We start from the raw sequence: 11,907 nt of genomic DNA, 5'->3' as shown, positions 1-11,907 counted from the left end.
ATTGGTGAAAAAGACCCAGCCTCCGTGGCTCATCCAGGTTTGGTGGTTATGTTGCTGCTTGGAAATGCTGCTATATGTTGGTTAAAAACATGCAGGATCAGATGCTCAAATGCCTCTGGGAAACAATGCAATGTGTCTGTAAAAAAAACTAAAACGTTGCTGGGAAATGCTGCGATGTGTCAGTGAAAAACACCTGGGTTCAGAGGCTCAAACGTTGTGCGAAAATGCCGTGAGTTGTTGGTAAAAAAAACAAAACACTCAGGTTTCGTTGCTCAAACGCTGTTGGGAAACGCTGCAATGTGCTGGTGAAAAACACCCAGGTTCCATGGCTCAAATGCCACTGGGAAACGTGATGTGTAGGTGAAAATCTCACTGGTTTGGTGGCTATAACACCGCTAGGAAATGCTGTGATGTGTTGATTAAAAACACAGAAGTTCAGATGCTCAAATGCCTCTGGGAAACACGACAATGTGTCTATGAAAAACACTCAGGTTTGGTGGCTCAAACGTCGCTGGGAAATGCCGTGATGTGTCGGTGAAAAACACCCAGGTTTGGTGGCGATATTGCCACTGAGGCCATGTTTACACGAAAACGATCCACTGAAAACAGAACTGTTTCTCATTTTCGTTTTGAACACTGAAAACAGAACTGTTTCTCATTTTCGTTTTGAAAAAAGTTCCACATTTAGACGACAACATTTTGATAACAATCGCAGTGCACACGGATCCGCAAAAATGACCAAAAAAACATTTTGATAACAATCGCAGTGCACACGGATCCGCAAAAATGACCAAAAACCGCTGCAGTATACATGCCAGGCCAGTAGTTGGCGGTGTGACGCTTACGCTTCCTTCTACAGAGCGGCCAGTAGTTGGCGGTGTGACGCTTACGCTTCCTTCTACAGAGCGGCAATGTATAAACAAACAAACTGGCAACCGCACGAATGTTTGTCTGGACAGACGACGAGGTGGAGTTGCTACAGTAAATCGTCACTACGATGGGGAAGCGTTGATAAATTCAACAGGGTGAGCAGCACAAGCAGAGCTCGGGAGTCCGCCATTGTTGTTGTGATGGTCGACTTTCTCGCACGTGCCTAGTGACTGGAAGCGTAATGCGCATGTGCGAAAAGTCTCCGTTTTCAGAGGAACTGCATATTGCAAGTTCACATGACAACAGAGACGGTGCCGTTTCCAAAAAATTGCACTCTGGAACCCGTTTTCGAAACGTTGCGTTTTCGGGCACCCAAAACGCCGCTGTCGTGTAAACGATCAGCCAAAACGCAACTACAGTTTACCATTTTCAGTTGAAATCGTTGTCGTATAAACGGGACCTAAGAAATGATGGTCAAACGCCTCTGGGAAACAATGCAATGTGTCTACACAATACCAAAAAAAAAGCCATGATTTGTCTGTGAAAAACACCTGGGTTTAATGGTTTAAACACTGCTAAGAAACACTGCAATGTGTCGGTGAAAAACACCCAGGTTTCATGGCTCAAATGGTGCTGGGAAAGGCAGCAATGTGCCACTAAAAAAAGTACGTTTGGTGCCACAAACAACTGGTGTCATTTCTCTGTTTTGAACAGTGGCCTGCAGCTTAGCAGGCTTCTCACCCGGGTGACATGCCATCCAACATCCCCCCCACCGTCTGCAGAAACATACGATGTGAACATTTTTCTCCAACGACTGGGCTGCTGCTACGATAAAGTTTCATCTCATCTTACTGTAATGGTCTAACAATAATCACACTGGTATTAATTCAGGCAAACCTTCACCACACTTTAACCACTCCAACCTGGGGTGGCAACCTGCTGAATGAAGCAAATAAAAAACATTCTGTATTCTGTTCATAAAGCCAGGTGATGTGGTAGCAAATGGTTTTTGTAGAGTCTGAAGAGGTATCTGCCTTCGAAATAACAATACAGTCCTCCGGTGTGTCAGCACTCCATTAGAAACACTGATTTATTGGATTCACAGCAGGGATCACAGTTAAGTACAGTACGTGTGCCAAACAAAACGCCTTTGTTCCTCTGAGTGATGATGTACTTCTCTGCGGCTTAAGTTGGCCCCACTCTGTGCCAAGAATCAGGTTTATAGAATCAGGTTTATAGTGAGTCGAGATAACAGGTGGGATTTAAAATACTGAGCTAATAAAAGCCAAACTGCGGCCGATTGCGGAGTTGATTTAAGGTGAAGAGGAGAAAGATTCACACCCTACAATCTTCTTTGCCTTGTGAAAAGCCGACAGTTTCTTGTTCGAGTTCCTCCCATCAGCTTTGATGTGGGCCAGGTACCGTAGGGCAGACTTCACTTGTTACTGCTGCGCCAACAGAGTACTGATTGGAGCCGGCCAGGACTACAATAATCATTTCCATTTCCTCTCCCTTTTTCATGAGTCAGTCAGAATTAATTCAGCTGCCCTTTACAAGATTAGAATTCCACAAGGCAATGGCGTACCCACTTATCTCTATATAATATGAATTCCATCAGAGTTACACGGCCACATTGAAATCTCGGTCCGTGTTCTCGGAGCATTAAAGGACAGGTTCACACTTTTTCAAGTTCGTCTTAAAGCAACACCCACATGCCCACATGTACAGTGGAGTAATCGGTCACTGTAACTGTGCATACTGGCTGTGAATTGATTCCAGTGTAACAGACGAGGGACAAAGTCCAAGGTCTTCAATGTATGCACAATTTTCAAATTCAGCCGGAGTCAATCTGAGTATCAGGCTACAGCAGTTTGAGTTATTCAAATCAAGCGTGTGTCCTCAGCAGTTAGTCTTTTCAGCTACACAAGCTGCATGGCTTTATGGATGGTCCAACACTTTGGTCCAGACTCAAATATCTCATCAACTGTTGGATGGATTGTCATAACATTTTGTACAGCTGTTCATGGTGTCCAGAGGATGAATCCCAATGACTTTGGTGATCCTCCAGTGCCAACATCAGGCAAACATTTGTGGTTCAGAGTGAAAAATCTCATCAGCTGTTGGATGGATTGCTATGAAATTTGCTGAAGGTATTCAAGGTACTGAGAGAATAACTTCTGATGCCCTAAATACCTGGGGCCACTTTCACAAAACACCTTAAGTTAAGATTTTCCTTAAAGTCTGAGTTATGGTTTCTTTAACCAAAATGAGTTTCATGAAACTCCCCTTAAATCTTAGAGGTTTCCTTAAAATGTTCACGAGTATTTAAGGTTTTCTTCTCATCTCCAATCTGAGGTTCTACACTGACATGAGAACGGTGTTGTTCGAAGAAACAGAACGTTCTATTTCTACATGGATTAACGAACAGTTAAGTTTATCACACAGTCGATTGCTCTGGATAACCACACAGTACATACCAACAACGCTCCGAATTTACGAACGGTCCAGTTTGTGCCAGAGTATGCTCCAGCACCCAGAGTAACTACTTCGGAATGCACCCTTAGTTAAACCATTGCATGAAAGACCTTAGGTATCACAAGCACAAGTGCCGGCAAACAATACATTCTACATTCTACAATCTCTTTCAGTGCAGTAAAAGTAAAGTTTTTCCTTAACTAAGGAAACCTTTTAAGGCAGGGGTGTCCAAACTTTTTTGAATGGGGCCAGATGAAATAATGTGAAAATACCTGGGGGCCAACTGATTCTCGCATCAAATGGTTTAAAAAAAATAAAGTGAGACAAATGCAACCATATTTATCTTTTAATGATTTATTACTACTTGATGCCTGTCTACAAACTGTATGTTAGTCCTATCATTGGGAAGTGAAGGGTAAAAATGAGAAGTGATTTTGCTTGATTAACCATTATTGTGTAAAGGGCCACGTATGGTATAATTTGAAAGTCAAGCCGAGGGCCAATTAAAATTGGCCCCCGGGCCAGACTTTGGACATGCCTGTTTTAAGGGATTCTTTGCAACATATTTCGGTAAGTCCCCAAGCTGAAGGGAAGTTAAGCCTTAAGTATCATACTTAAGGAGAGATCTTAAGGTGTTTTGTGCAAATGGTCCCTAATTAAATCAAACACAAAATGAATGATATTCCCATCAGACTCAGCTTTACTTTATGTTTAGTGCCATATATATATGTTAGCATCCTAGCCATCAGACTTTTCAATCAGACTTTTTAATGCACAGTAACTAATGCACTATTAACCTGCTCCCTTCTACTTGTCTTTTATGCTGTATTACTAGTTATCCATTATTGTCTTGTGTGTGTTGCCTGAGGGATACACTGCTGCTGTGACAAAGTAATTTCCGCAAGGATTAATGAAGTATTCTTCTTCTTCTTCTTCAACACTCTATAGCAGTGGTTCTCAACTAGTCCAGCCATGTGGTCCACATTTCTCCTTAGTCATTAGTTAAAGGTCCACACAGTCTAATTCTTTCAGCGACATACTTGCGTTTGGCCATGACAGCTAGTTTGCTGTCTCTGTCACATAGTGAGTGACTAGCTTTCCGTTAGTCACTCACTGTACAGCAGGAAACAGGACCTCAAAATAAAAGCTCCCTGCAGGAAATTCACTCAACTTGAAAATAAGGTGTTTTTTTACAAACTGCTTGCAAACCACTGCTCTAGATGGCAAACCTAGTAATTAATACCTGCTGAACATCAGCATGTTAGAAGTTTCACTGTGTTAGCATGCTGATGTTAGCACTCAACTCAAAGCACCACTGTGCCTACGAGCCTGTGGAACTGGACACAGCGTTGAAGGCACAGCCTGTCCACTTCTACAGAAGTGTCTCAGTGGCACATGAGGCCATGAAGTTCTACTTCCTGGGTGTAAAATTATCCAGATCTTCTGTAATGTAAGGCCCATAGAGAAGGCACACTAGAGACTTACAGCAGTCTAGTGGCTAACTTCCACCGGCTGAACAGCTAACTTCTGGTTTAGCCCTTTGTTAACTTGCATGGGGATAAAATGATTTAATCATACAGTTTTTCTACACTTTAAAAGGACTTTTCAAACAGATTCCGATAGTGACACAAGTCATTTAATGGGGGTTATCACGCTAAAAAAATGTATCCACTGATTTACAGACGTCCATTTCAAAACTTAAGTCAAAGGGAATAATTCTTTTTGGGTGGTTAGCATTGTCACCTCACAGCATGAGGGTTTCTGGTTTGAACCCAAGGTGGGGGAGCCCCTCTGTGTGGAGTTTGCATGTTCTCCCTGTGTCAGTGTGGGTTTTCTCCAGGTACTCCAGCTTCCTCCCACAGTCCAAAGACATGCAGGTTAATTGGTGACTCTAAATTGTCCGTAGGTCTGAATGTGAGTGTGAATGGTTGTCTGTCTCTATGTGTCAGTCCTGTGATAGTCTGGTGACCTGTCCAGGGTGTACCCTGCCTCTTGCCCAATGTCAGCTGGGATAGGCTCCAGCCCCCCGTGACCCCCAACAGGATAAGCGGTTATGGAGAATGAATGAATGAATGAATGAATGAATGAATGAGTCCTATGGCACGTGATGGACCTGGAAGTTATAATTCCATGTTTGGCCACAATGTAAAATTGGCTTCAAAGCCTGGTGCTGATCCTGAGGCTTGGTAGAGCTTCATAGAGCTGCTGGCATGGCTGTAAAGTCTTTGTCTTGTTGGTAACAAATTCCTTCTTTGCTTCTTTGTACCTGTACTGCAGCTTAGCAAGGAAACACAGTCTGGGGAGACATCTTTTCATGACCAGTATGAAGAGGAAGGGTGGGTGTTACCCTTTCATGATGCCATCGCTAGCAGTTGTAACCATCGTACGAGCGCAGTGCAGAGCATTGGCAATTAGCCAATGGGATACACACACACAGATTTAAAATATAAAAGTAATGCACACCAAGGATTATAATGAGGTGCTGATCACTGGCAGTAGACTTGATTGTCTAGTGTCGCACACTTTGGCTCCATATGCATTTCTTTTTTTGGTGACGATTCGGCCTTTGGGCCTTCTTCTTTTGTTGATCTTGAAGAAGGTTCAAAGGCCGAATCGTCACCAAAAAAAGAAATGCATATGGAGCCAGAGTGTGCGACACGTTTTCTACAATCGCACACACACAGGGACTCAGACGCAGTCAGACCGTGTACCACAGCACAGAACACACACAAAGGTACCGTGACTTCATTCTCTGCTCCGAACGCCATTAATCCACTTTATCTTTACATAGCAAATAGTTGTTTGCTGCTATATTAACGCTCCGAGTGTCGTATACAGAACCTTTAAGACAGATGAAGAGAATTTAACCTGTTGACACATGCGTTTGGAAATGGATGAGCCGCTCAGATGGGCAGGCTGCATTTCATTGCACAACACACACAAATTTATGTGGGAGGCCTGCAAATGGCCTCGCTCTGCTCTCAACGAGCTCGGCAACAATTAGACCACAAATGCAGAGAAAGAAAGCCGCCCGCTGAAAAACCTGAATGCTCTCTATCAGGAGCGGAGTCCAATTAACAGAATAATTAACTGAACTAACGTCTCTCTTAAACGACTGTTACAGGCCACTGTGACAGCAACGAGTGCATTTTAATTAAAGTGCCCTCCAGTTAGCGTGTGCGTTTATAAAGCCCACGAGGGACTCTTTCCCAGTGAAGAGAGACGTTCAATGAACTGCTGCACGCCGCATGTGCATTGTGAACGCTTTGTCAACGTGGGCTAAATTGGTTGCGGGTTGTTGTCAGGCAGGGGGAAAAAAACCCAAAAAACAACCCAATAAAACTATTATTCTCCCTCGCACACACCAAAAAGCTCATCTCCGCTACCAGAGCTGCAGCGTTCCTTATGGGTGTCCAATGAAGCATGCAGATCAGTGTCGAAATTAAAGAGGGATCTGTAATGAAACTCCCAGAGCCCCCTCAGTAAGAAAGTAACAAGACAGCCCATAAATAAGACACACAGAACGAGATCATAAACGATTCAGACATGCAGGAAGTAGGAAGTAGGACGCTAGACGAGAGCAGGAAGTCTACCGGTGCGTTTTGGCTCCGCGGGGAGAAATGTTTGGTATTTAGGGCAGAAATGTCATGTAGCTGTCACAAGGAATATTTAAATGAAGGACGGCGATGTCTCTGTTGAAGGTACTGATCTCGGTCTTCAGTTTGAAATGTAAATCAAAGATGGAGTTAAGAGTTTTTTGCTCTGTAATGACTGGAAAGTGGATGCACACTCTCGCTGAATGATTTATAAAACAAACTACTTTTTGAAGAGTGTCGCTCTAATCCTGGGATGCGAAAAAAAAATGTGATTTCAATTTCAGGAGCAGGGTCTTCCTTTTTATGGAGATATCAAAAGATGAACTTCAGGTAATGACTTTTTGCTCTTCAAAAATAGATGGATACCCTTCAGGAAATGAACTCTTCAACTGTATATAAAAAAAAAAAAGCCCTCAGTTTAGAGCGTGTGTAATGTCGCTGAAGCATGTGCAGCCTGATTGAACGAGCAGGTGTCACCCGTTTAAGAGATGAAGGAGCAGATGGCGAACAGAATCAGACCGAAAGGGAGACAAAAAAAATGCCGTGTTGGTTTCTCAAGTTTATTCGATCTGTGGTTATCAAAGACAATGCCCAAGAACATAAGTTATGAAAAAAAAGCCTTCATGGTGGGGACTCTGAGTTTGATATGACATAGCATCATCATTTTTAAACATAGGCATATTTTTCATTTATTTTAAAACAGCAATGTTAAAAAGTAAAAAAACAAACAGATGGACAGAAGAGACAGCAGAGATGCCGAAAAAGGACATTATCTCAGTGGAGTGCTTCTTTTTGGTGAGCCTCGGGACGGCTCCTGTGTCTGTATGTGTGTGTGTGTGCGTGCACCATGAGTTCACCATACTCCACATAATCTTACCATTGTTCACTAGAGGTCACCAGCGGAGTGACTGGAGTTCACCATTGTTCCAAGTGCTGTGGGAGGAGGAGGAGGAGGAGGAGGGGGGAGGAGGGAGGGACTGTGGACAGTCCCCACTGTCACTGCCAGTCTCCTGCCGGCCACACGAACACGATTCAGTCAGGAGGAAAGCCGGAAATAAAAACACACACTGCTCACCATTAATCAGGCACCAGGTCGTGACATGGCCCCGTTAGACTTAAACAGCACACACAGGCACACTTTGATCGCGCACGCATCCGTCCACACACACACACTGTACAGTATACAATGCACAAGCCCCACACGCACGAAATTAAGACCGTTAAAAACACTTGATAAAAGCACAATATGGTAAAAATTAATTGCACATGTAGAGACGAGATGGAGGAAGCACAGTGAGTGGAGCAGGAGGAGGAAGAGGAGGAAGGGGGAGCAGCAGTGAGCATGGCAAGAAGAAGATACAGTACATTCAGTAAACGAAAACTAATCAGGAGAAAAAGAAACAAAAAAAAAAAGGCAAGATTAGAATCAAAACCACTGAAAAGAATTAAATAAAAATCAAAACACTTTTTTCCAGTTTGTCATCTCTCTCTCTCTCTCTTTTTTTTTTTTTTTTTTAATATCAGTCATTGATTCGGAGCTCACTCTGGGGCGTGTGTGTGCCAGTCTTACAGTAGTCCCAGTCCTGTCCCCGGAGACGAGCTCGGTCAGTTGTGTAGATTTTAATTGTTTTTCTTGCTTTATTTAAAATCAATGTTCACGTCTACATCTCTACAGAGCACGACGTCAGAGCGCCGGGCGCGGGGGTTGGGGCGGGAAGGGGGGGGGGGGGAGTAGTGGTAGGGTGCAAGTCTTCCATGACCTGACATATGCACAGGCGTTTTACACAAGTGCACACACACATTCGCGCACGCATACGTAAACACACGCGCTCTCACATAAACACACAAGAGTGCATTCTCGTTCCTATCACCCCTGGGTACAGGCTTTTTCTTTTCTTCCCAGCTTAGCGCACTGAGTACGCCTCTCTTTTCTGTACAAAAAGCAGCCTCCTTCCCTGGAATCGGAGTCTGCGTGTTTCTCCTCGCTCCTCTTCTTTTATTTTTTTCATTTATTTACTTATTTATTTATTTACTTCTTTTGAGAGTTGAGCAGTTTGTCTGCCTCGGGGTACGTCGGGTACTTCACCGTCTCGATTTTCTCTTTCACCTTGTAGGAAGGGTAGAGGCCGGTGCGGCCCAGTTTGCGGTTGATGCCTTTGGAGTATCCGTCCCAGTGGTTGCCCGCCACGCCGATCACATCTCCAGGCTCCAGGGGAATGTCTTCGCTGTTGCGCGGCTGGTGGGGGTAGATGGCGATCTGGTTGTGGGCGTTCTGACCTCCAAAGTAGTAGATGTCATCCAGGGAGTAGAAGAAGGAGGAGGCGTCTGGATGCAGTGTCTGCATGATCTCGTACGCCACACGGCAGACCTGAAACGGGAACACAACCGGGGGTTACTTTCTCGGATCTATAAATGCACATACATGTATCCGTCTTGATACAACAAAGCCGAAGAGGCGAGACAACACGCTGGTGGAGCCCTCCAGCCCTGGTGGAAGAGGGATAAATTCTGCTAAGCGATTCAGTCCGGTCAGATCCTTGAGGTGGACTATTAAACCCAGAGTGTGAACAGGAATTATGCGGCTCACACATTATTTTTAGGGTTGGCAGGAAGCCCGTCCACTCCATGTTATAATAACTCTCTATAAAAAAGCACTTCAGGAGCTGAGATGATCAGAATAATGGATGACAAATGGCATTGTAACGTCAAAGCTGTGATAAATGGGCTTTGAAACATGTGAGTGAAACTGGGACAATGGGCTCGTTGACAATCACATGACGCCATGTGACAAACTGGAAACATCAAGTGATGATTGTCTTCCTGCAGCTCCACTTCAACACAAAGCCATTTTGTTTTCCAAAGCTCTGCTCATAACTCATAATGTAATCAAGGTGTTTTTGTTTGCAAGTTTGCCGTTAATTACGGGTTATCTCTGTTATTGGTTCTTCTTCTTCTTCTTCTTCATCAGTCGTAAGTGTCAAATAATCAACATACAAAAAGCATTTTGACTTTAAAAACCTATTATTTATCTCCAAACAACAGTTGGACTAATTCTTTTTTTTTTCAAACTGAAACAGTTTTTGAAGAGGAATCACTCATCTCGTCATGAATTAATAATCTGCTGCTTCTTGTTTTATGGCGTTTTATTGTATTACATTGTCTTGTATTGTTCCGTCTGTATTTTCTTGTTGAGTTTTGTGTTCTTAATGTACGTATTTATCGCTGAGTTTGTGTTTTGAACTGTCTCTTGTGTATTTTTTATTGATTTTTATGTATTTTAAAGACCTGTCTAGGGACGGGCTTTGCAAAGTAGCTGAGGCTAAATATTTTGTGGCGTGTGGCATCAGTGTACATACTTGCTCCTTCACAAATAAACTTTAAATAAATAAATGAATAATACATTTTATAATAAGGTCAAAATATTCAAGAGCTTTGAGCCACTTCTAGTAGCCTTCATCTGTGGATATAGTTAGCTGTTCTTTTAGGGATGGTTGTATTGCTACCATGTGACCTAAGCGTAGAAGCAGTCTGCTCATGTGACTACAGGTGGCCGCACGTAGGTAATGTAATAACATACCTTTGGGAACGCCATTCGCTGATGAAGACCACCACATGTGGCTGACATCTCCAGATTTTTATGTCAAACCAGTTGTTCATTTAATACTGTAATTTCTGAGTATTCACGAACATGCCAAGGAAGTTTTATTTTAAGGGGATCAGCACATACAAACAAAGCAAACAACCTCCAGGGGAAAGAAAAATGAAGCCAACACAAAGTGTCAAAAACTGTAGTTCCTCTAATGACCACTTGAGGCTGGCTCCAGAAGCAAGTTAATCCCCATAGACTTTCATGTTAAAATGCCCAACTTAACAACAGAAATAAACATGTTTACAGCCTGGTACAAAACCTGTTTTGGTCTTTATGGCCAATTTCCCCCTAAATGACAACTGTACGAGGCTGAATTTGTGATATAACTCACATGGTAACTTTTTGCTAGGGGTTAAGTCACACACAATTAAACAGTAACTAAACTTCCAAACCACTTTTTCCATCTGAAAACCAATGTGTGGGTATATGTAACGGGTTGGACCAGGTTCAAAATTGCGTGAGCTTATTGGCTGGGTTAGGTAGGTTTTTTTTTTTTTTTTTTTTTTTTACAGATAAATAAATACATAATATTAAAAAGCAACTGCTGTGCGAGCAGTTGCTAGGCTCCGTGCTGGGCTCTCTGTCCTTCCTCCAGAAGCTGGGAGCTTCTCTGGTGGGAAAATGCAGTGTGATGAGTCCATTTTCCCGCTGGATGTGCGCCACCACACGGCCTGGGTGGTAGAAGCCGACTATGCTTTTTGGGGGGATCGGGCTTGGTCAGGGTCAGGGTCAGGGTCAGTATTTTATGCAAGGATCTCAGACGGGCTGGGTTCGGACTCCAGCTCACACTGGTCTGTTTGGTTGGGATTGTAATTTTTTCGGCCCTTTGAGAACTTTTAATTGCCTTGGCAATATGGGGGGTTGAGCTTCTAAAAAAGCATGTGAGTTGGAGTTTTGAGTTTCGATTATCAAAAGTCTTTCCCAGATTCATAAATTCTTAGACATGATGTTATATGTATGCGTAGCAACTGCTCTCTACTGGTTGAAACCTGGATTTTGCAATTAAATGTTGCTACTGGCTGATCTGGTGGCAGGTGATGTAAATGGTAGCCCCTTTACCCTGACCCCTACTCTGCGGCATGAAGGAGTGACTAGGAGTATCTAAGGCCTGACCACAGTCTATGAGTCAGGTCCACCCCTCACTCTGTCACAGCTCCACCCTCTCGTCCAAATATGGTCACTCACGGATCCAAAGATGGTGACAGCAAAAATGCCAAACTTGAGGCTTCAAAATGGGAGTCCACAAGTCCATGGGTGACGTCACCATGACTCCTTCCATTATTTTTATACAGTCTTTGATACTAATACAAAACCAAC

General features: G+C 43.3%; 1 protein-coding gene across 1 annotated transcript in view; it reads right to left on the bottom strand.

Moving 5' to 3' along the window:
* Window positions 1-7,480: 7,480 nt before the first annotated feature.
* fut8b (fucosyltransferase 8b (alpha (1,6) fucosyltransferase)) overlaps window positions 7,481-11,907 on the bottom strand; it is a 132,601-nt gene continuing 128,174 nt past the window's right edge. The window contains exon 10 of the mRNA XM_050058236.1: window positions 7,481-9,309. Coding sequence (XP_049914193.1) covers window positions 8,971-9,309 — 339 coding nt within the window. The 3' untranslated portion in view covers window positions 7,481-8,970. The remainder of the gene's footprint in view (window positions 9,310-11,907) is intronic.

Source organism: Epinephelus moara, chromosome 12 (genome assembly GCF_006386435.1).
Source record: "Epinephelus moara isolate mb chromosome 12, YSFRI_EMoa_1.0, whole genome shotgun sequence".
NCBI lineage: Eukaryota > Metazoa > Chordata > Actinopteri > Perciformes > Serranidae > Epinephelus > Epinephelus moara.
This window is presented reverse-complemented; position numbering and strand designations above follow the sequence as displayed.